This window comes from Sinocyclocheilus grahami, unplaced genomic scaffold (genome assembly GCF_001515645.1).
Source record: "Sinocyclocheilus grahami isolate Dianchi unplaced genomic scaffold, SAMN03320097.WGS_v1.1 scaffold382.1, whole genome shotgun sequence".
NCBI lineage: Eukaryota > Metazoa > Chordata > Actinopteri > Cypriniformes > Cyprinidae > Sinocyclocheilus > Sinocyclocheilus grahami.
Window position 1 is genome coordinate 1,467,173 of NW_015505561.1, and position 25,690 is coordinate 1,492,862.

At 36.5% G+C, this 25,690-nt stretch overlaps 1 protein-coding gene across 2 annotated transcripts; it reads left to right on the plus strand.

Moving 5' to 3' along the window:
- The first annotated feature begins 1,934 nt into the window (after window positions 1-1,934).
- LOC107549843 (carcinoembryonic antigen-related cell adhesion molecule 5-like) lies at window positions 1,935-24,188 on the plus strand. 2 transcript variants are annotated; one of them, XM_016231019.1, is made up of 10 exons: window positions 1,935-2,036; window positions 2,267-2,320; window positions 2,777-3,061; window positions 3,589-3,870; window positions 5,013-5,282; window positions 16,935-17,213; window positions 17,816-18,070; window positions 18,983-19,103; window positions 22,257-22,302; window positions 23,438-24,188. In XM_016231019.1, the coding sequence occupies exons 1-9, from the start codon at window positions 1,988-1,990 to the stop codon at window positions 22,273-22,275; spliced, it is 1,614 nt and encodes a 537-aa protein (XP_016086505.1). In that variant the 5' UTR covers window positions 1,935-1,987; the 3' UTR covers window positions 22,276-22,302; window positions 23,438-24,188. The 2 variants fall into 2 exon arrangements, with proteins under 2 accessions (XP_016086505.1, XP_016086504.1); XM_016231018.1 differs by lacking the exons at window positions 1,935-2,036; window positions 2,267-2,320; window positions 2,777-3,061; window positions 3,589-3,870; window positions 5,013-5,282 and adding exons at window positions 10,785-10,886; window positions 11,117-11,170; window positions 11,627-11,911; window positions 12,555-12,836; window positions 14,749-15,018.
- Window positions 24,189-25,690: the final 1,502 nt, after the last annotated feature.

Below are 25,690 nucleotides of genomic sequence, written 5' to 3' on the forward strand. Positions count from 1 at the left end.
CAGTCATCCGCTTCCACTCCTTCCGGTCGTGCGTATGTGGGGTAAAGCAGCGCTGTTTTATCATACTAGATACGTTTGAAAGTTCTGTTATAATGCTACTCTGTGTGGTCGTCACCGGTGTAATAAAACGCACAACATATTAAAGCGTCTTTGGTGTTTCCATGTTTTCTACAAAACAAAACCGGAAATCGAGGGGTTATGACGTCATTAGCAGGCGACACAGTGACACTATAGACACCGTACGTATCACTAGATAAAAAAAAATATTTCTCTGGATTTAAACATTCTTCGAAACATTTGGGATAATGTAAGTACACAAGTCAGCAAAATATATAACACTGTTCTAGTGGTTTTTGGATATTTTAATAAAAAAATACTTTTTTCTTTAATTGCTAATGCGACCTACTTACACCACAGACTGAAAAAAATTAAGCATTGCTTGGTAATTGGTCAACAGTATTGATAGTTGTGTAAATATTACTAACAGTTGTCTGAATTTTTGGTTGATTGTAATCCATTACATACCTTTCTATCAAAGTTATCTAACATTATCAAGATGAATTTGTTCTGACACACTCTGAGTTATTGTCATATTTGTTGAAGGTGTCTGAATACATTTTGGTTTGACTGTATATTGTATATTTATTTTTACAGTGAAGACTAATGCAGTGCTATTTTACTTTTGATTATTCGGTTTCTGTACCTGGACACCTACAAACTTGGAAAAAACTTCAACATTGTGTGTGGTAAATACCACAAATAAATAAATAGAACGAACATACAAATTAAACAATTTCAAACAGGGCTCACTGGTACAACCTGCACTGGGGCCCCGCAAACCCCAGCTACGGCCCTGCATGAACGTGTCTGCGCAGCTCTGAATGAACTCCTTTTGTGGACGCGTTCTTCACGCAACAACGTGCAGAAACACGGCAACTAAACTCTAAAAATTCACAGCGTTTTATTATAATAGTGTTCTCATTATAATGTTATGTATATGACAGTCCCAGTCATAGTTATTAATATTCTGCATTGTTGTTTGTCCTGCTCGCTCGCGCTGTGCGATGAAGAGATAATCACCGTAGTACTACAATGACTTTACTGCAGCGCAACTCAACCAAATGCATCTTATATGAGATAAATAATATATACACGATATATATAAACCGGCTGAAATGTTTTGAAATCACTTTTACTGTACCCGACCTGATCGAAAAACCCGGTAATTCTGTGTGAAATCAGATATGTGAACCCCCATATAGCCAAAACGGCATGGTCCTCGTTTCATAACACCTCTGCGAATATTCGACTGTGAGATTGGTTGTCGAATCAGGCTCCTCCTATCGAAGCATCGAATCTTCGACTATTCCATGGTCACCCCTAATCACTAGAGACATTGCTGCCGAACATGTTGAGAGACGCACAGACTCACAGAGTTAATCTCTCTCTCTCTCTCTCTCTCTCTCTCTCAACTTAGTTATTAACTGCATCTGCTATCAACGGCTCAAGCCCCTGTTAGTAGGTAAAATATATATATATATATTTATATAATTAAAATGTATTTAAATATTTTTTATTATTCATGTTTTATTTTTATGTGCATATATTTCAGTGTTAATACAGCAGCCTGATCTTGTGCCTACTTTACTTTTGTATTTAATGCTTATTTAATAATACAAAAAAACAGTTATTATTTATACTGACAGTTTGTTTATATTCTCTGATTGAGTATTCTATGCAAATATGCAACATGCTGTGTGCTTTTATATGGTAAGAAACAAAATGCAAATGACAAATGAAGTCAAGGGGGCAATGTTTCCCCTTAATGGAGAACGGTAAATGATGAAATCGGAAGAGTACAGGTTGAACGGGGCGGGTTTTCAGATAAACTGGTTGGGTGTGTCGCGTTAACTTTCTCAAGTTCTTACAGAGAAGTCACACCGTCTCGCATTCCCGTCTGTCGCTCCAGGGACTCACATCTCTCCATATGGATTTCTGTAACTTTAGGCTGCCTTTGCTCATTTTGGCCGCTCTTGGTAAGTTAAAAACAAAAAATGAAAGACAAAAATGTCACTTAGCACATGTAGTCTTTTATTTTAAAATGTCAAAAACTTAAATTTGGTATCTAAAAATTATTGAAAGCTTTTAAACAGTAGCCTAGATCATGACATAATGTGTAATTTAGTTTAATTTCTAATTTAAATAGTTTAATTTCTATGCTCAAGTTCATCTTAAGTGTCCTGACTGAAGATCATTCTTCTTATAGGATGCTGTTCCGAGGGCAGCCCGCTTCTCAAAGCCAAAACGAACGGCGTTATCGGTGAGTCGATGTATGGTTTATCCATGGTTCGGTGTGTTTTTGTTTTCTATTATTTGTTCATTTAAAAAATGTATGGAAATCTTGAAAAAAAGGAAGTGTTGTCAATATTTTGATAGTTTAGAAGTTTGCCACAATGTATTATTTATTTTAGATTATAGTTTTATAGTTTTAATTATTATTACTTAAAAAAATGTCTGCCAAATCGAATTCAGTGTGGCATAACTAAGCCATTTTGTTGCCACGTGACAAGAAAACCTGCTGTGTGTGTACTCACATGTATTTAAGGTGCAAGGACAGTATTTGAGTATAATTTCAGTAGATGGTTGCACCACCATTTGTTCATTAAATCAAAATATTCATTAAAATGTATGAAGCTATTAATTAAATGTTAGATACATTTCTAAGAACTTAGCAGGGGTGTTTTAATCTCGATTTCTCCTTACCTTATTGAACCAGGTAAAAATGTGACCTTCAAGACAACAATCACCTCAACACAGGATTTTCTAACCGTAACATGGAATTTCAACAAAGATCCAGTAATTGCACCGATAATTACAAGTGTCCTAGTAACGAACACCGATAACATTGATGAGAAATACACCAGCAGAATCATCTACAATAACGCGACGTGTGAGCTTCAGCTCGGTCCGCTGGTGAAGGAGGATGAAGGGGAATATATTCTCAATATAGTCACTACCAAAGGACAGCAACTGTCCGGACAGATTGATCTTGAGGTTCTTGGTAAGTATTGACTATCCAGTGCAATCTTCAGGTATACTGTATCGTTACAGACTAGACACCATGTTGGTGAAGCCTAGTGTTTGAAGGTCTGAAGATGAATGAAAGGTTGAAGGTTCAAGTCCTCCACAAATTTGTTAAAAGTGTTAGTTGAATACAGAATGTAATCTTTTTAGTAGTTCTTTAAGACAGAGTTGCACTGAATAACAAACAAAAAACAGTGGGTTAATTTTGGATGATATGGAGTTTGCATTGACGATGAATATGATTAAATCAACCCAAATGGATAATAGTGATGACTCATTTTGTGACTTGCTTTAAACATATGATTTGCAGTATGCTTCATTTTAAAGACATTCATTCAGTGACTGGAAATCAATCGTATAAAGATATTTTAGATCTGTCTAGGAGACTTTCATGATGTAAGATGTATGTTGTCAAATCTCAGGGTTGGTTATCCAGAGGTTGTTGAATGGAGCAAATATGTTTCTGAATGAACCCAATCCATGGTTCTCTTCTCTTTTCTCCAGAACCTGTAACTGACGTCAAGATTTCGTCCAATCTACCTGAAGCTGTAGAGTTCAACAGCACTGTGGTTCTTTCCTGCTCTGCCAAAGGCTCCTTTACTTACGAGTGGCTGAACGGTTCAGTCCCTTTGGTGGTGGATGGCACACATATGAAACTAAATGCAGTCGGCGATGAGCTAACTATCGCTGAAGTTCGCCGTACAGATCTGCGAGGACCCATCGTCTGCATTGCAGAAAATGCACTGGAGTCAGGGAGGAGCGCTCCCTTCAATCTCACTGTGTGCTGTACGTACCTGATCACACCCACACAGGCTTAGCGTGAGACATGAATACATGAACACCGTTTACCTAAAAATTGCCATTATTCACTCAGCATCATATTGTTTCAAATCCACATGAAGTGTTTTATGTTTATGCAGTACTTTCCTTGCAGTGACAGTTCATAGTGACCATGTCTTTCAATATACATGAAGTTATAGGGAAGAATTTCAGTTTTAAAAAGTGACTTAAAAATTCGGTCTGTTCCTCAGTTATTGTATGAAATCAGATATAAATATTTTTCATGTTGAAAATAAATCATGCAAATAGCTAGCTATAACACGTACACGGGCAGTCTAGAAACACAAGCAAGATAGTTGCTCGATAGTGTAAAGATTTATTAAGTGAAGCAAGGCAAAACAAAAGGTCAGGCAACAGGGATCCAAAAAAGTACAAAAACACAAAGTAAAAACAAACCAAAACCAGGAACACAGAACAGAACTGAAACCAAAGTTTCAAGCAACAACAACTGACCAAGTACAAGGGAAAACACAGACAGAGGGCTAATATGGAAAGAAGAAACACCTGAAAACAATGACAGGCTAATTAACAGAAAAACTACAAACTGAGTGATTACAAGAACACACCAGACAGGAAGTAACTTAAAAGTCCTTAAAACAAAAATACAAGGTACAAAAAACAAGAGGCATGTAAAAAAATATTGCCACAATTTTCAATTTTGCCTGAACTATTCCAATGAAAATCTTGGATTTCCATTAATGGTGGAATTGTGTTCTGCAAATACATTGTTTGATCATAAAGTAAATTCACTGCACCAGTCTCTTGAGTCTTAGACTATCATTGTTTTCTAAAAACATAGTTGAAATAAGATTCATTGGCCTAAATTGAAACTATAACCACATTCTGATACTCAAATACATGCTCCTCATTTAAACATACCATTTACAAAATCTTGATACATTGGGGATGTGAAATGGTGTAACATGGCACAACATTTGATGTTCTTCCAGTGAAAATTTGTTATTTCTTGTTAAGCGTTTTAAATGGATTGGGGGGTTTTAAGACTAGTCTTAAATTCATCAAAAAATCCATAAAACATAGCTGCATTGCAAGCACTTTAATCATCTCTTTCTCCCATGTCTGTCTAGATGGCCCTGAGAAAGTCATCATGACACAAACTCCAACAGATTCATTCCTCAAGAATGGTTCTAACTTAACCCTTGCATGCTCAGCCCAGTCTGACCCTCCCGCTCAGCTCCAGTGGATGTTTAATGGGGAGGAGATGCCTCAGAAGACCACGGCCAACATTACCCTCACCAATGTAGAGGGAAAACACAGTGGGAACTATAGCTGTGTGGCCTACAATGCAAAGACCAACCGCTACGTTTCCTCGCAGGTTGCTGTGGTGTCTGTTCTGGGTAAGTCAGAAGCCTAAAGTCATGTACAGATGCTTTGAATACAAATAGAAGTTGCATCAATTGTGCATTGTTTATCTAGTACTACTATTACAGCAGTCTGAGTAAATGCAAATACATACAGTGCTGTGAAAAAGTTTTTTTTTTTTGCATATTTGTCACACTTAAAAGATTCAGATCATCAAACTAATTTTAATATTACACAAAGATAACCTGAGTAAATACAAAATGCAGTTTTGAAATAATGATTTCATTTATTAAGGGAAAAAGCTGTCCAAACCTGCCTGGCCCTACGTGAAAAAGTAATTAAATCTAATAACTCTGTTTGTGCCACCCTTTGCAGCAACAACTGCAATCAAGCGTTTGCGATAATTTGCGACGTTTCCACTCTTCTTTGCAGAATTGTTTTTATTCAGTCACATTGGAGGGTTTTCGAGCATGAAAGGACTGTTCAAGGTTATGCCACAGCATCTCAATCAGATTTAAGTCCAGACTTTGACTTGGCAACTCCAAAACCTTAATTTAGTTTTTTTGAGGTGGACTTTTGAGGTTATGCCCCTTACCATACTGTGATGCCGGAGCGACGAGACAAAAACATTAAAACCCATTATAAACGAGGCATTCGTTGCATCCAGTGGGGACATAATTACAGATTATAATGACTTATACTGTCTTTTTACGCGTTGCGTTGCATCGCGCCACATAAACATAAAACCATGTCTGCATTTGTGATCGGAGAAATGACAAACAACAAGCGCTACTCTACACTGCTCAAAACTCGCGTTTGAATCATCAGTGGCAAATCCTTTAAATATGAAAACGTACTTACAGTCTGTGAGTCAGAACAGCCGGCATTGTAGTCTACTCTACCAGGATCAGGAAACAGTTTTCCATAAAATGCGCTGCACACATCTGAATATTTGGGTTGAAGTGTTCTGGAACAGTGTTGTAAATACAACTTAACCACGGATTTCTAGTCATGTCCTCTTTTGGAAGACCAAACAAAGTAGTTTCACTGTCACAACAAAACACACGGCGGGCTAGAGTGAGCGGAGGCCGGAGGGCTAGAGAGAGAGTGGGCTTGACGAAGCGGATATCGTCCTCTTTTGGAAGGCCAAACAAGTAGTTTCGCTTTCACAACGAAACACACAGCGCCTTCACGACATGGCGGCAGCAACAATACTACAGCGAGAATAAAAGTTACACCTTCTTTCTTTGAGTGAACATTGCCGCAAATCTTTCCACATCGTGGGAAGCTGTTTTAGGTAGGTGTGGCTGACTCTTAACTTTTATAAAGAATATCTCTTTGGATTTGATACTTTAGTCTTTGGAACTTTACAGATCTTCTTTATGCACCAAGAGCTTGTAACACTCCAAAGAGAAAGGAAGAATTGAAATCGCATCATATGATCCCTTTAAAAAAAAAAACACTTAACAAATATGAAGCAACAAGTGGGTAATCCGTTATTAAAACAAATGAAATTGTGCAATGAGCACTGTCAGGGTGAGTCATAAGCAGCTGGTTTACCCTACAGAAAAACTCAATGCACTTTTGAGGAATTGCTCATGACGTTCTCTGACTAAGCAAACCAATTCATGTTAACCAATCCACATCGTTCAGCACACGAGCACAATCTCGTTTTAAACCGCCCCTGCTGTTGAGCAAGCACTGCAGTGGACAGACAGACTCCAGTGAGTTTCATATTTTTGTGAAAGTGTGCAAACGTGAGCAATGTCTACAAACAGAGAGGGAATGCACACCAATCTCATCGACGGACCTGACGATGACTGCAGCAGTCCAGAGGTGCGATATTCAGGTATGCCAATCACAGCATTTGCTGTATTAATGTTTACAGATACATTGTGTGTAATGTACACTGAAAAAAATGATTCATTGAATTTACTAATTTTTTTTTAAGGTAAGTGGTTGCAATCAATTTATTTTAGCTACATTTAAATAAACAAATTTAGTTGCCTAACTTTCAAAACATTTTTAAAATGTAGCTAAAATAAATTGCTTGCAACCACTTACCTTAAAAAATGTAGTATCATTTTTTTCAGTGTATCTTCGATCCTTGTAAGGCAGTAAATAATAATGGGTATGCAGTATGAAGAGTTTATTTGCAAAAACAGATAACTGTTATGTTATCATGTTTATATTGTGTTTTATTGTGTTAGTTATTTACCTAATCAAATTACCCAATTGGAATGCACAATGAAAAAACATGATTTTTGAAAGTTGTTAAAAACGTTATCTGTTTTTGAAAATGAATTCTTCATATGTATGTATATGCATATACATATATACATGGACGTGTTGGCCAATGCTTTGGAAAAAAGTTAAATGAGTTAAATCACAGACATTAAATGAAAAGCGTGCTCTCTGATATTCACTATCTGACCATGTGTTTTTTAATGGTTGATTCTTAAATAATTACATTGCTGAATATGAATGTTCGTTCCATTTTTGGACAAATGTTTAATCTCCGATGCTGCAGCTGTGTAAATGTTTAAGAGGTTTTATGCTAGAAACTCCAGCTTGACAACCATCCACCATTATTGGATAGCATACTGATCAATACTCTCAGGGTTTGAGTTAACCTGGCAAAAAAAAAAAAAAACTGTAAATGATTCACTGAAATGGACAACATGTATTTCAGAAAGCATTCTAAAGTTTACCTTTCTTGTCAAAAAAGTCATGTGAACATGCCTCATTTATTTACCATTGTGTACTGTAAAATTGTTGTTATATTGTAAATCCAGTTGTTTTATTCGTTTCTTTCTAGTATTGCAGAACCCAGATAAAAGCAGAAAGCAATTTTGCCAAGATCCCTTCAAGGTGGCAACAGCATGCCTGACTGCCTTCTGCCTCATCTTAATCATGATCCTGGTGGTCACAAGTGTTCACAGCGGTACTTCTCATTTCTCACTTACATGACTTTAGTGTGAGTGTGTTTATTAACAGGTCTGGACATTAAAACTCATTTCTAGATTCAATTGGATTTGAATCTATTCTGATTCACAAGAATTCCAATTTGGATTCAATTTGATTGAGTAGCGATGCCCATTTTGCTTATATATGAAACAAATTCTCTTTCATCAGCTATTTCTGAAATGTATACAAGGAAATGTCTAACTTGATGCATTATGGAAATGTTCGTTCAAAAATGTAAAAAAATGACACGGTTGCTAAAAACCTACATTTCTTGTTTAAAAAAAACCCTGTAAATTATTACAGTAAACATAGAAAAACTTTTACTATAAAATACTATTAAGTCTTTACTTTAAAATGTAATGTTAAATTTGATGCATTACTTTGTTTCTTTCTAATTAATTGTGAAATTTACCAGCATTTTCTAAGTGAAAATTATTTCGACACCAATTTTCTTTTTAGTGAATATGTCAAATTCTTCGAAAATTAGTTTCAAGCTTAACATCCGTTTTAAGCTTAAGTTATAATCGTAATCTTTCTATTTTTATCTCTTGAAATCCCATTTCTTTTTATACCCTATCATTAACACATTTCTGCTTTCGTTTTTTTCTTGTGTTTTAGGTAAGGCACATTCATCTGATCAGGATTCCCCGTCCAGCTTCCGGTCGTGCGTATGTGGGGTAAAGCAGCGCTGTTTTATCATACTAGATACGTTTGAAAGTTCTGTTATAATGCTACTCTGTGTGGTCGTCACCGGTGTAATAAAACGCACAACATATTAAAGCGTCTTTGGTGTTTCCATGTTTTCTACAAAACAAAACCGGAAATCGAGGGGTTATGACGTCATTAGCAGGCGACACAGTGACACTATAGACACCGTACGTATCACTAGATAAAAAAAAATATTTCTCTGGATTTAAACATTCTTCGAAACATTTGGGATAATGTAAGTACACAAGTCAGCAAAATATATAACACTGTTCTAGTGGTTTTTGGATATTTTAATAAAAAAATACTTTTTTCTTTAATTGCTAATGCGACCTACTTACACCACAGACTGAAAAAAATTAAGCATTGCTTGGTAATTGGTCAACAGTATTGATAGTTGTGTAAATATTACTAACAGTTGTCTGAATTTTTGGTTGATTGTAATCCATTACATACCTTTCTATCAAAGTTATCTAACATTATCAAGATGAATTTGTTCTGACACACTCTGAGTTATTGTCATATTTGTTGAAGGTGTCTGAATACATTTTGGTTTGACTGTATATTGTATATTTATTTTTACAGTGAAGACTAATGCAGTGCTATTTTACTTTTGATTATTCGGTTTCTGTACCTGGACACCTACAAACTTGGAAAAAACTTCAACATTGTGTGTGGTAAATACCACAAATAAATAAATAGAACGAACATACAAATTAAACAATTTCAAACAGGGCTCACTGGTACAACCTGCACTGGGGCCCCGCAAACCCCAGCTACGGCCCTGCATGAACGTGTCTGCGCAGCTCTGAATGAACTCCTTTTGTGGACGCGTTCTTCACGCAACAACGTGCAGAAACACGGCAACTAAACTCTAAAAATTCACAGCGTTTTATTATAATAGTGTTCTCATTATAATGTTATGTATATGACAGTCCCAGTCATAGTTATTAATATTCTGCATTGTTGTTTGTCCTGCTCGCTCGCGCTGTGCGATGAAGAGATAATCACCGTAGTACTACAATGACTTTACTGCAGCGCAACTCAACCAAATGCATCTTATATGAGATAAATAATATATACACGATATATATAAACCGGCTGAAATGTTTTGAAATCACTTTTACTGTACCCGACCTGATCGAAAAACCCGGTAATTCTGTGTGAAATCAGATATGTGAACCCCCATATAGCCAAAACGGCATGGTCCTCGTTTCATAACACCTCTGCGAATATTCGACTGTGAGATTGGTTGTCGAATCAGGCTCCTCCTATCGAAGCATCGAATCTTCGACTATTCCATGGTCACCCCTAATCACTAGAGACATTGCTGCCGAACATGTTGAGAGACGCACAGACTCACAGAGTTAATCTCTCTCTCTCTCTCTCTCTCTCTCTCTCAACTTAGTTATTAACTGCATCTGCTATCAACGGCTCAAGCCCCTGTTAGTAGGTAAAATATATATATATATATTTATATAATTAAAATGTATTTAAATATTTTTTATTATTCATGTTTTATTTTTATGTGCATATATTTCAGTGTTAATACAGCAGCCTGATCTTGTGCCTACTTTACTTTTGTATTTAATGCTTATTTAATAATACAAAAAAACAGTTATTATTTATACTGACAGTTTGTTTATATTCTCTGATTGAGTATTCTATGCAAATATGCAACATGCTGTGTGCTTTTATATGGTAAGAAACAAAATGCAAATGACAAATGAAGTCAAGGGGGCAATGTTTCCCCTTAATGGAGAACGGTAAATGATGAAATCGGAAGAGTACAGGTTGAACGGGGCGGGTTTTCAGATAAACTGGTTGGGTGTGTCGCGTTAACTTTCTCAAGTTCTTACAGAGAAGTCACACCGTCTCGCATTCCCGTCTGTCGCTCCAGGGACTCACATCTCTCCATATGGATTTCTGTAACTTTAGGCTGCCTTTGCTCATTTTGGCCGCTCTTGGTAAGTTAAAAACAAAAAATGAAAGACAAAAATGTCACTTAGCACATGTAGTCTTTTATTTTAAAATGTCAAAAACTTAAATTTGGTATCTAAAAATTATTGAAAGCTTTTAAACAGTAGCCTAGATCATGACATAATGTGTAATTTAGTTTAATTTCTAATTTAAATAGTTTAATTTCTATGCTCAAGTTCATCTTAAGTGTCCTGACTGAAGATCATTCTTCTTATAGGATGCTGTTCCGAGGGCAGCCCGCTTCTCAAAGCCAAAACGAACGGCGTTATCGGTGAGTCGATGTATGGTTTATCCATGGTTCGGTGTGTTTTTGTTTTCTATTATTTGTTCATTTAAAAAATGTATGGAAATCTTGAAAAAAAGGAAGTGTTGTCAATATTTTGATAGTTTAGAAGTTTGCCACAATGTATTATTTATTTTAGATTATAGTTTTATAGTTTTAATTATTATTACTTAAAAAAATGTCTGCCAAATCGAATTCAGTGTGGCATAACTAAGCCATTTTGTTGCCACGTGACAAGAAAACCTGCTGTGTGTGTACTCACGTGTATTTAAGGTGCAAGGACAGTATTTGAGTATAATTTCAGTAGATGGTTGCACCACCATTTGTTCATTAAATCAAAATATTCATTAAAATGTATGAAGCTATTAATTAAATGTTAGATACATTTCTAAGAACTTAGCAGGGGTGTTTTAATCTCGATTTCTCCTTACCTTATTGAACCAGGTAAAAATGTGACCTTCAAGACAACAATCACCTCAACACAGGATTTTCTAACCGTAACATGGAATTTCAACAAAGATCCAGTAATTGCACCGATAATTACAAGTGTCCTAGTAACGAACACCAATAACATTGATGAGAAATACGCCAGCAGAATCGTCTACAATAACGCGACGTGTGAGCTTCAGCTCGGTCCGCTGGTGAAGGAGGATGAAGGGGAATATATTCTCAATATAGTCACTAACAAAGGAAAGCAACTGTCCGGACAGATTGATCTTGAGGTTCTTGGTAAGTATTGACTATCCAGTGCAATCTTCAGGTATAGTGTATCGTTACAGACTAGACACCATGTTGGTGAAGCCTAGTGTTTGAAGGTCTGAAGATGAATGAAAGGTTGAAGGTTCAAGTCCTGCACAAATTTGTTAAAAGCATTAGTTGGATACAAAAAGTAAACTTTATAGCAGTTCTTGTGTTGCACTGAATCACAAAAACAGTTAATTTCACAGCTGAACAGTGGGTTAATTTCAGGTAATATGCAATTTGCATTTGGTTTTAGAGAACGATGAATGATATGATTGAATCTACCCAAATGGATAATAGTGATGACTCATTTTGTGACTTGCTTTAAACGTATTGCAATATGATTAATTTGAAAGATATTCATCCATTGACTGGAAATCAAACATTTACAGAGATTTTAGATTTGTCTAGGAGACTTTCTTGATGTAAGATGTACAGTATGTTGTCAAATCTCAGGGCTGGTTATCCAGAGGTTGTTGGTTGGATCGCCCAAAAAGCAAGTCATGACCTGTCACAATTATGGCCTTCAGCAAGGCACTTAACCTTAGGTTTCGTTCCCTGGGAAAGTCTAAATAACGGCAAAGATGTTTCTGAATGAACCCAATCCATGGTTCTCTTCTCTTTTCTCCAGAACCTGTAACTGACGTCAAGATTTCGTCCAATCTACCTGAAGCTGTAGAGTTCAACAGCACTGTGGTTCTTTCCTGCTCTGCCAAAGGCTCCTTTACTTACGAGTGGCTGAACAATTCAGTCCCTTTGGTGGTGGATGGCACACATATGAAACTAAATGCAGTCGGCGATGAGCTAACTATCGCTGAAGTTCGCCGTACAGATCTGCGAGGACCCATCGTCTGCATTGCAGAAAATGCACTGGAGTCAGGGAGGAGCGCTCCCTTCAATCTCACTGTGAGCTGTACGTACCTGATCACACCCACACTTAGTCTAAGACAAATACACAAATGCCTTAAAGGAACAGTTCAGCCAAAAAGTTGTCATTGATTACTCACACTTATGTTGTTCCAAGCCCATATGATGTAACCTTTTTCGTTTAGGCAATACTTTCCATGAATTGACAGTTCATAGTGACCATGTCTTTCAAGCTAGAGATAGGTCTAGAGAAAAAAGCACCATGAGGGGTGCATACAACATCTGCACTATATTACAAGCAGTTTAAAGCCATTCAATGGCTTTGTGTGAGGAACAGTCACCATTTATGTTGTTTTTAACTGAAAGTCTTCACTTTTGTGCCTAGAAAATGTTATTGTCCATGTTTGTCCAGAGTGTCATGTGTAGTAGCATGAATACAATCAGTGTTCGAACTATACCGTGGACGTTGGGGGAGCCCACATGTTTGTTTGGTTTTTTTTATAACGGGTGTTGGGGGGGTGGTCGTGCGCTTGCGCGTGGGCTTACAATGACTTACAAAGATACATAACAGCTAGTGTATGCACTACTTGCTTTTATGCAAGCAAATCACTATACAGGATTTACCCTATTATACTTTATCGACACGAATTGACAGTCACCCACAAATAGTCTATAAATAAAGCATCAGGCTGTCTTTCAGTTCACATGAACAACGGTTAAAGTTACTCGTCCATAAACATGAGTGGAATTTACACCGCAGCGCCCCCACACCTTGATGCTCATGACAAGAATAGCATGTATAGTTATCTTTATTGAAGTGAATTAGGTTTAAATCATCAGTCATGCATGAATGAATGATATTTTTGCAATTTTACACATAATAATCCACGATGATCACATTACACAAAACTGAAATTGCACGTCAAAATAACACATTGTCAATATTTTTTGAGACCCCCCAAAATTCCACAAATCACGTTTTCAGGGGAGCCCATGTCTTATTAAGGGGAGCCAAGCTCCCCCGTAGTTCGCACCCTGAATACAATGTACTCTTTTGTTGGTGTGAATATGGGCTAAATATAAGATTTAGCATGGAGGAATAATATCAATTAAAAGTGACTTAAATTTCAGTCTGTTCCTCAGCTATCATCTGAATTCAGTAGTTTATTGGTGCCTTTTTCATGATTTTACAACAAAGATTATGTGATTCACATAATTTCGCACAATTCTTTGCATACAAGTGCTCGCAGTAAAGTTGCAAATTTACCACAGCAGCACAGGTGCTAGTGGAGATAAGTTGAGATTGTCTTGTTTTTACTGTCTGCACTATTTTACACATCTGCAGATGGTGTGCACTAGAAAGCACACATGACAGCAGAGATCAGAAGAGACTTTCTAGTTCAGGCAGGTTCTGCTGCAGGTGCAGGAAAAAATGCAGGCTGAGCTTAGAAAAAATAGGGTTGTGAATGAGCCTGTGAACAGCAGGATGGCCATTTTAAAATAGGGTTTGTTTGTGCATGTGTGCATTTACAGATCGAATCTTTTTGAAGTGCATGGTGTGCTCATAAAGTAAATGCATTGCAGCAGAATCTCTTAAAGCCTTAGATTATCAGTGCTTTCTAAAAACATTGTTTTGAGTTGCAATGAGATTCATTGGCCTGAATTTGAACTATAACCACATCCAGATACTCAAAATACATCCTCTTCATTTATAGATATCATATACAATATCTTGATAAAATGGAGTATGTGAAATGGTGTAACATGGCACAACGTTTGATGTTTTTCTTCTAGTAAAAACTTGTGTTCTTGTATTTCTTGTTAAGCCTTTGTTGTCAAAGACTAGAATTGTATTTCCTAAAAAAAAAAAGGATTGGGATACATTTTGCAAAAATCCATAAAACATAGCTACATTGCAAGCACTTTAATAAACCTTTGCTTGATATCTGTCTGTCTAGATGGCCCAGAGAAAGTCGTCATGACACAAACTCCAACAGATTCATTCCTCAAGAAAGGTTCTAACTTAACCTTTGCATGCTCAGCCCAGTCTGACCCTCCCGCTCAGCTCCAGTGGATGTTTAATGGGGAGGAGATGCCTCAGAAGACCACGGCCAACATTACCCTCACCAATGTAGAGGAAAAACACAGTGGGAACTATAGCTGTGTGGCCTACAATGCAAAGACCAACCGCTACGTTTCCTCGCAGGTTGCTGTGGTGTCTGTTCTAGGTAAGTCAGAAGCCTAAAGCCATGTACAGATGCTTTGAATACGAACAGAAGTTTCATCAATTGTGCATTGCTTCTCTAGTACTGCTATTACAGCAGTCTGAATAAATGCAAATAAATAGCCTACAGTCCACTAAAGAATTGGTTCTTCCAATGAGAAAGTTTTTTTTATATATATATTACGGTTTGGGCAGGTACCGCTTGGCTAAAGTTTCACTCACAGAATACTGGAGGGATCTGTCAGTGCATGGGTTGATCTTAAAGTTCTAACCATAATGCGTTTTTTTGTGCTATTGATTTTGTATAAATTTTAATGTAAACTGTTCATGCAAAACAGATTTAACGAGATCAAATATGAAAAACGCTTTTTTGGTTACAAATGCATTTCTCAAATGCATGTTTTCTAGATGATTTGAGAGAGTTAATTTGCAGCTGTTTGATGCGTCTTATCCGAAACTAAAAACACAAGCAGTGAGGAGGAAGACAAAATGTGCTGAACGGAGGAGTTGCAGGTATTTGGTGAATGCAATGAGTCTGAATCAAACTGGTGCATTCCACAGTAATGATGTCTGAACAAACAAGGCGATGGTCAAAAGTAAATGCTGTTATGAGAGATTTTGTTGAGAAAACCCCTTGAGAGATTATTTCACGCGGCCAGATTGTAAGGTGACCATAGATCTTGTTTTTTTGCACACACGTCCTGGCCGGGATTTCTAAATTGCCTAAGATGTCTGTGTCCTTTTTTATCCTTTGATTGTTATTGACGTGCTCGCCACAGTGCTCATACATTATGTGCGCATATTTGCAATGTTCTCTGTAGATCCCGCCTTCTCGCAGGCCACGATTGGTCGATTTTGTAGAATGCCTGCATGCGATTGGTCAAACTACTTTACAGTCATTAATTTCAGCAGGTCTGAAAACAATGGCAAAGCAAAGGTAATTTACAAATCCCGGGCAGGATTGTCTTTGCGCCTTTTTTTTAAACAAGACTCACCCACTTAGACAGAAAGCCACCATCTAAATGAAATTTAAAATGACCAATCCCAGTTGTGTGCCGTTTATAGTACTATTCAAAAGTTCATGGTCAGTATGTTTTTTTTTTCCTCTCGTTTGAAAGAAATTGATACTTTTATTCAGCGTGGATTCATTAAATTGATCAAAAGTGACAGTAAAAGATTTCTATTTCAAACAAATGCTGTTCTTTTGATTTTTCTATTCATCAAAGGTACCTAAAAACAGTTTCCCACAAAAATATTAAGCAGAACATCTGTTTTTATAAAAAAAAATATGAAGTGTTTCTTGAGTAACATATATGTGATCCTGGACCACAAAAGCAGTCTTAAGTCGCTTGGGTATATTATAGCCAAAAAAAACATTGTATTGGTCAAAATTATCGATTTTTCTTTTAATGCCAAAAATCATTAGGATATCAAGTAAAGATCATGCTCCATGAATATATTTAGTAAATTTCCTACCGTAAATATATAAAAACTTAATTTGAGTAGTAATATGCATGGCTAAGAACTTCATTTGCACAACTTTAAAGGCGATTTTCTCAGTATTTAGATTTTTTTGCACCCTCAGATTCCAGATTTTCAAATAGTTGTATCTCGGCCAAATATTGTTTGTTTCATAACAAACCATACATCAATGGAAAGCTTATTTATTCCGCTTTCAGATGATGTATAAATCTCAATTTCAAAAAATTGACCCTTATGGTCCAGGGTCATATATTAGAATTATTTCGGAAGGATCATGTGACGCTCATGATGATCTCAGTATTACTCTTTCACTGTATTTTTAGTCAAATAAATGCACCCTTGGTGAACTTTTGAACTTTTTTTCTCACCTTGTAATGAGGGTCCATATTTTGAAAGCACCACTTATTACTTGTCTCCTCTTCTGTTGTGTTCTGCTAGAGGCCTTATCTGGAACAAATATCTCCAGCTCCTCATCACTTCTCATCGCTGGCAACAGCACGGTCAACATCACCTGCTCGGCAGCTGGTGGTAAAGCCGAAAGCGTGGGATGGCTAAAGGAGAGCAAACCTGTGACTTCTAGTGACCGTATAATTCTCTCAGCTGACAAGAAAACTCTGACCATCGTTAAAGTTGTTAAAGAGGATGCTGGCAACTACAAGTGCCAGCTGAAGAACAAAGTCAACAAAGATGAAAGCACCTATGTGATGGTGATCAACTGTAAGTTTCCAAGAGAGGAGAGATTCATTGAAATACTGTTTGTGTGAGATGCTCTTCACTGTGAATGCTCATACGGTACATCTATTCTTATATAAACTGTTGCATTGAATTGAATACAGCAATCAACTTAAGAAAGGGTTTTACGTAACAATAATTAACATCCACTGTGACCCAACCAAACGTGATGTTAAAACTACAAGTTTAAAACTTACATTTAATGCCCATATAATTTTTTGACTTTTGTACTAAACAAGGTATTTAATTTTATATGAAGTAAATGTCATTTTATTTACATTTTAGATAATTATTTTTACAAGATTTACAACTCAATTAAGATTGAGCATGGTTTCACTGAAATTCTCATTGATTAGAAATCCACCTGTTTTATCCATTGCTGAAAATTGTGTCATGTCTGCTTAGAACATGGTGATTCGTGCATCATTTCTCTTTTGTTGTCTTGTCTAAACATTAGACTAAACATTATCTTGTTTGAAAATGGTGGTGGTTTCCTTTCTGCTTGTATTGTTTCCGACTGTTTGTTTGCATTACTCTGCTGTAAATGTAACCTTCCTAACTGAGCCAATCTCTCTGACGTCCCTCAGATGGTCCAGAAAGTGTGAATGTTAAAGGGAAGAATGCGGTGAAGTTTGAAGAACCTGCAGAATTAAAATGCCTTGCAGACTCTTTTCCTCCCAGTATATTCTCATGGAAGCTCAATGGTACAGCAATGAACCACAGCCGGGCAGACATTATTATTGACAAGGCCAAAGTCACGGACAGTGGCACGTACACCTGCGAGGCATTCAACCCTATCACAAGAATGATGAAAACAACGACACACAAACTCGCAGTCACAGGTAAATGTGGCAGTTCAAGAATTCATTCCCATTCTCAGCTCACAAAACGTAAAATCCACATCTTGGCATTTTAAGAGTATCGGTATAGGTATTATCGGTATATAATTTTTGTAATTCAAATACTGATATATTGGCAAGACTTATTAGTTAAATAATAAGTTAATATTTATGTTTCATGTTAATTTACATCCTATTATATTATAATAATTTAATTATATGAGATTATAATGTGTTAATATAGTATTATTACATATTGCATTTATTAAGTAGTATTTATCTAGTGTTTAGCGATTATGACATTATTGGCATAGGCCACTAAGTATGCCTACTGATTAATCTTAATTTTGAGTGGTAATTCATATCCAAATTTAGACCGATATATGTCAGCCAAACCGATTAATCGGCCAATATTTGTCCAATTTGAGAATAGTGGCTTATAATGTGCCAGATCAACATTTGTGCAAAAATCTATGATTATTTCAATGACAAAATGAACTATTTTATTTAGAGTGAATATTAAGTAAAATGTTTATTTAATATCAATAATAATAATAATATTTTAATGATATTAGAAATAATAATTTATGTAAATGTAAATTATTATTTTGAAATACTTTACAATTCATAAGGTGTTATAATTATTTATTTATTGATTTGTTTAATTCTTTTAATTTGGTTAAAATAATAATAATAATAAAAACTGCAATTAGTTTCCCCAATTTGTTTGGCCTGTTTTCTTAATAAAATAATGCACACACAATTTCATGGGGTGGTAAAAAGTCACTGGCCACTGGCAGATATTGCAGAATGATAGGTTGTTTATGTGTTTAGAATACAGAATGTGATTTTTGTGTTTGTGGAGTGTGTGTGTGTGTGTGGTCTATAATAATCTAAACACCTTCTGTTTTGCAGAGGTCGGTGCGGTAGACGAGGGCCTGTCTGGTGGAGCCATTGCTGGGATTGTAATTGGCGTGCTTGTGGCCGTGATCATCATCGCTTGTATTATAAAGCGCAAGAAAAAGTCAAGCACGGAGTGAGTCTAAAATTCATTCTTTTACCCTCCCGTCACTTTCATGAATCCAGTGCATATAAATGTAGGTTTGATTTGAAATTATTTTCACCATTAAGCCTCAAAAGCTGTCAGTTGTCTCTTTCTCTTCACATTCATAGCTTGTAGATCTTTACTCTCCATGTCGCCCCTGTCCCGTTCTTCTCATTTTTTGCATCCTCAGACGTTTAAACCTAATAATTAGGCAATGACAGTACATGCAAATAACTTTACCACTTAACATTTTGACCTCACAGGATACGGGGGTGGTTTCGGTCACATGATACATGACAGTGTCAATAAGTAAACCTTCAGCCCACATGTGTTGTAAGATATGATTGTCAGAGAGGATATGATGCATTCTGCCACTTCATGATTCCATTCCAGTCACATTGATTTGCCAAAGGGGCAGTTTAAAATGAAATGAAGTGATTATTGTTCTTTCGTTACTCCAGTCTTTTATAGCTAGTGGTGTTAGTGTGATGATACACTGCTAATCATGTGGAAATATTGTTCAGTTATGTCTGTGGTATTTAACTCAGAATTTTGTTAAGCACTTTTAATTGATAATGTAATCGCACTTATTCATCAGTATAATTTGAACGTTTGGGGTGGGTAAGATTTTTCTCTTATGTTCATCAAAGCTGCATTTATTTAAGAAAAATACAGTAAAAACAGTAATATTGTAAAAATATTATTTCAGTTTAAAATAACAGTTTTCTATTTGAATATATTTTAAAATGTAATTTATTCCTGTGACTCAAAGCTGAATTTTCAGCATCATTACTCTAGTCTTCACATGATCCTACAGAAATCGGTCTAATATGCTGATTTACTGCACAAAAACTGTAGTATGGGCTGTTAATGGAATAGTTAACATGAAACTGAAAAATCGGTCATTATTTACTCAGTCACACGTTGTTCCAAAATCTGTTTCAAACCCAAACAGGAAAAAAACTAAAAGTAGTTGACTTGTATGACTCACATATTCCATATCTGAAAGTTCTGATATTTTTGATCTTTTGTGTTCCACAACAGCGTATTCGGAATGTTTGGAATAACATCGAGCTAAATAATGACAGAATTTTCATTTTGGGGTTTACTGTTGCTCTATGGACGTTTTATTGCCTTTGTGCTCTAAAATCAATGGTTGTCTCTTCTCTTCCCTTCTTCAAATGTTTTACCGCCAAGTACTCCATGAGGTCTGTTTGCCAAGCCTTCCACACCCAATCCTTCTACGCTTGACTCTGAAAGCAGACAGCAGCTTACAATTCTATCTTGTGCTGAGATGATAAAGAAACTAGAGGACAATGTTTTTTTAAATTTAGTCTAGAAAAAGTTTGACATTGATTTTAGCAGACAGATGATAGTACATGGAAAAATCTGTCTTGTTTAGACAAACGTCTAATCACTACAAGAAGAGCTTCATATCATACTGATAATTTCATAGAAAGCTTGTGTTCCTACCTAAATGGATTAAATGGCAGCCAATGGAAAGGACAGGAAATACTGGAAATGCAAAACTAAGCTTTGAGGGATATCATATGCAAATGCCACTGATTAGTCTTACAGACAGATGTTTATTCAATAAGAAACTAGCACGACTCACAGAAATACAAACACACACGCACTGCATGCAAAACCACCCAGGTGGAGGTAGTACATTGCATTTCTTTGTCAATTTTTAGATGCGTTTCAATTTCTGAAATGCAAAGTTTTTGTAAAGATCTAAAGAGTTTTACTACCAAAATGTATCAGATCTTTAACTGGAAGTTGCAATTCGAGTTTTTCATCTGTGACAAATGCATCCTGGGAGGTAGTGAAGGCCAACTCCCCTTCATTTGTTTTCTGATGCCTCTCATAGATAACGTACAACCTTAGTGCATTTTCTCTTAGACCACCTGTGGATTGCATGTTTTTGTCAACAGATATATATATATATATATATGTATGTATGTACTTATAAGTACTTACTTAATGCCCGTAACGCCCAAGGCGCATAGGGCAGCAATGAAGTCTTTCCACTTTTGTCTATCGTGGGCAAGAAGGTTATCCTGCCCCAGTTGTAATTGCTATTTTAATAAGTATATAAACATAAATATTTGTGAAGAACATCTCTTCTTTTTCTCTTTTCTCACCATTAATTTGAGATTGACTATCTGTCAGTCTCTTTGATTGACTTTTCTATTCAGGTGAATAAAAATGACACAATTGCCTACATTTACCTGCTATATAATTATCTTTTAATCCGAATCTCTTGTGTATCTCGATGAAGGAATCAGAAGTACAATTAAACGTCATTGAGGAATATCGTTGGAATGTCAGTCATGTCCACACACGTCTCACTGTCTTACCCTTGTGAGCATTTCTGCAGCAGTTTCAGCCTTGCACAACTGTCGGTCTTGTTGCTTGCTTATTTCGCTCTGTTATCTGTCGTGCATGTCAATAAAGTCTCACTAACGCTATGAGGGCTTGACCTATTTATCATAGCATGAATTGTTCAGATAGGTTTTTTTGAATAGAAATTTATTTTGCAAGAATATATTGTTCACTCTGTAATTACATCACCAGAAGAAGAACATAACATGTGTAATTTGTTTGTAACGAACAGGTTTTTAATGCTTGTGCTACATCATATGCAAGTGAGTAACGTTGGCTGTGTTCCAAAACATTGTGAACCACCTACCTAGACGCCCAGGCATCATGTGTGCACCACCCAAACTTATGCTTTCTTCGAAGTTACCTTATTTCATTTGAAGTCATACTTTGCTGAGAATGCAATGCCAGAATGAAGTTCATTGAAAACATGAAAAATAATCTTACCAACCCAAATGGTAGTGCAGTTATATCTAATTGAATACTGAATTGAATCAATAAAAATAGCTAAAGCTAATTAAAATAGACTTTTACCCAAAGTTTGTGTGTGTTATGTATCCTTATGCTATAAGAGTAAATGGCGTTTTCAGTCACTGGTGAGGTTTTATTTGAGTTATGCCGAGTCATTGTTTTTTGTGTTTACCTATAGTGACTACACCCCATTCTTTCATAACCTAGTGGTTTATTTCATTCATTTATTCCTCCATATATGCAATATTATAATCTGTCCATGATGTAATTACTTCCTCCTTTTTTCTTTAGCATTCCATCTCCATATTAAAGCGAGATGTGGCGGAGAAGTGACCCGGTAAGTGCATAGCATCTTTTGTTTCGCTAACAGACTAACATTATTTATTTAACTTCATTTGTTATGCTAGCTCTTTAGGCTGTTGACTTTCCTGCATGATACTCCCGGGCTTTCAAAAGGCTTCCTTATCATATATCAGTTTCGGTTTTGATTAAAGGGGTCCTATTATGCTCTTTTACAACGTCTTGATTTTGTTTTGGGGGTGTACTAGAACATGCTCTCATACTAGGTTGTTCGAAAAACACATTATTTTTCACATATTTTACATTATTACAACACCTCTCTCCCCAGTCTGGCATGAACGGCTCGAATAGTTCCTGTATCAAATGAAGGCCCGCCTTCTGAAATATGAAATGTGCTGTGATTGGTTAGCTGGGCCAGAGTGTGTTGTGATTGGCAGCACTCGGCGCCTAGTCGGGAAATGACACGCCCCTTACCATAGCCGCCTGCGAGCTTCAGTGTAAATATTGCATCAAAATCAAATCAATTTGAGCGCCATCTAAGCGCCGATTGTAACCACTCTAAGTTCGTCTGCCTTGGGAAAGCTAGCGTGTCTCTGACATAGTGATAACACTCGTTGCCTTCTCTAGCGGAGCTAAACCAGGTCTCGTCCCATTCGTCGATCTTTGTGATATCACAAATCCCGGAAAATATGCGTTGTAGTCCAAACGAGTCGTTCGTTGTAGTTTTTGAAAAGATTTCTGTTTAATAAAATATCTCCTTTTGAACTGGACTTTGAGCTTTGTAACTTTGCAGATCTTTTTTATGCTCAAACAGCAACAAATTACAGACTAACTAAAGTTGAAAAAGTGAAAAAGCATAATAGGACCCCTTTAAATGCCTGACTTCACTCTGTAAACTTTCGCAAAGATATGCTTAAAAGAAAGAAGGGATATGCTTCGATCTGAAGGACTAACAAAGGAGTGGCTCTGCTGTCGCAAGAAAACTAGTTTTCATGTCTGTTCATTGGGTGTGGGAAGCTTTCTGCTATAGAAGCCTGTTTTACTCTTGCCGTTGTGTTATTTTAATGGCAAATGGGGAATATTTGTGCCGGCGTCGATGTGTTGAAAGTATTGTCAGTCTTCACTCACAAATCCATTACATGGGTCACCAGATATGTACATCTCTTCCTCAGAGCATATCTTCAAGACCAACCCTTCAGCCATTTATCAGTCTTTTTATCTGCAAAAGCCTTCTATCAAGGCAACTGGAAAAACTGCCCTCACAAGTGACTTAATACTGAAGGTTTGGCCCTTTCAGGAACTCAACGTGTTTGTAAATGTCCATTGTTTTTCTGTTATACCCTGTGCAAACGTACCCCAATCTTAAGGACACGATAGAGGTCGACGGCGAGACAGTTGACCCTTATCTGCATCTCTTCCTTCGCTTGGCTGAAGTGGACACCTTCCTTTGTTCCTCAAGAAACATGATCCAGCCTCCATCACCCTCTCAATCTTTCTCCTGATCCTAAACCGACAGCTCGGCTTGACGTCACAGAGGTCCGTTTGAAAGAGCTCTGTTTTGGGTAACCAAATCCACCCTGAAATGCACGAGGGGTGACGAGACCGTCGCGTGTTTGAGATCTCAACACACCCACAAGGCACTGAAACATCGAGATTTGAAGACCTGTTCAACATGCTCGGAAGTCCCAAGGCAATGAAGATATGCAGGGCTGACTTGACCTGAAGCCGAAGGCTCTGTTGAGCTGTCAATGGAAGGTCAGTCGTGGCAAAGCGTGCCTTGGAGATTAAAAGCTTCTTACACCTTTGCCAGGTTTTGCTACACTTTTTTTAACCCCTTATCTCTTCCCATGTCTCTTAGTGAGCCGCACACATTGTATTTTAAGAGTAAGGCAAGATCCAACATGCTTGAACTCAGGAAGCGGGGGGAAAAAATGCATTTTTGCGGACAATGACATACCACAGTTTTGCAGCGAAATTGCTAGTCTGTCCTTGGGCGTCCCCACAACGATTCGTCCTGCTGTAATCAGGATTCCAATGGATTTCTAAAACAGGCCTGTTTTCAAAATCACCTTGAATTGACACAAGCATATCTGAAGTTTAAAACGGAAAAGTGTTCATATTAATACGCTGATTATTGCGCTCCAGTAAGAGAGAAAATGTTTTTTTCTACTTCTTCTTATCAACAGATGCCTGATATTGATTCTTTCCTTCATTTAGTTTTTCTCTTCGACCAAGACATGGATCTTGTAGTGATCTGTCTGATGTTGCTCAGATCTCTCTAGATAGAGATGCATCTGTGTAGAATCTCAGCTTGTCTTTTTGTTTGTTTGTTTGTATATAGGGGCGGAGCAGCCATTATTACTGGTATTTCCCCTTCATTTTTAGAGACTTCTAGGTTAATCACTTCATTTTTTGGAAATAATCTTTATTTAAAGAGTTATGGATGAAAAAAACCCCCAAAAAGCCTCTGCTCCTTTATGGCAAATATATATTCAAATATATTACAAATATATATTTTAAATTGTATTTCAAAATACGGCCAAGTTAAATAAATTGCTGAAAAATTTGCATAAATGTATTTTTCATACGTTTTGGTTAATTTTATCTCTTTATATATATATATATATATTGGCATTTGAAGGTTTAAACCGAATGTGTTTTCAATTTGAAAAATATATTTCATTATATAATATAACAATATAATAATATTAATATGTATAATATAATCTTAACATATATTTAAAATATATATTGGCCACAGAAAAATATATTTTTTGCCATATGGGCCAAGTGAACAAACATCTAAAAAAAAAATGTCCAGCATCCACTCCAGCAAGGACTATGAGGCAAACAATATAATATTCATGAGCTAATCTGATTTATAACATGTCCTTGCCCCACTTTCTCCTAACCCCATGTACGCAAGCACCATTCAGAACCATCGTAATATGCATGTATGTGCAAATCAACAGCAAAAACACACTAACACATTCATTAAATATATTTGAACTCCCTTTTAGCATTAAAATGCACAAATATCATGAAATGCTGAGCTTTATAACTCCTTGCAAACCTGTAGACAGTTTTATCTCCGGCAGCCTGTGTGTGTTTTTAGTGGTGGAGAGACCGGTAATCATACGAGTCTGACCACAGATACACTGAATTAACGGTTAGTTTGTACTGTGCCGCACTGTGGAGACAGATCTCATTTGACAGGGTGTAGATGCTAACGTCTTAACCTTGTGTATTTTGCAATAGCTAATATTAGGTGTTGTGTTGAATGTGAAATATGTTTTTGTATAGGATAGATAGAATTTCAAATGCAATTGGATAATGTCAAATTTGAAATGGAAATTGATTTTTTTTTTTTAAGTAATTGTTCTTGTGCACAAATGCTGTTCAGTGCATTAAACTTATTTGAATAG

Bases quoted from the DNA above. Each gene is read 5' to 3' on its own strand.
- LOC107549843 (XM_016231019.1), top strand. From the start codon at position 1,988: ATGGATTTCTGTAACTTTAGGCTGCCTTTGCTCATTTTGGCCGCTCTT. The intron at 3,871-5,012 runs GTACGTACCTGA...ATGTCTGTCTAG, and splicing joins CTTCAATCTCACTGTGTGCT to ATGGCCCTGAGAAAGTCATC. The intron at 17,214-17,815 runs GTAAGTTTCCAA...GACGTCCCTCAG, and splicing joins CTATGTGATGGTGATCAACT to ATGGTCCAGAAAGTGTGAAT.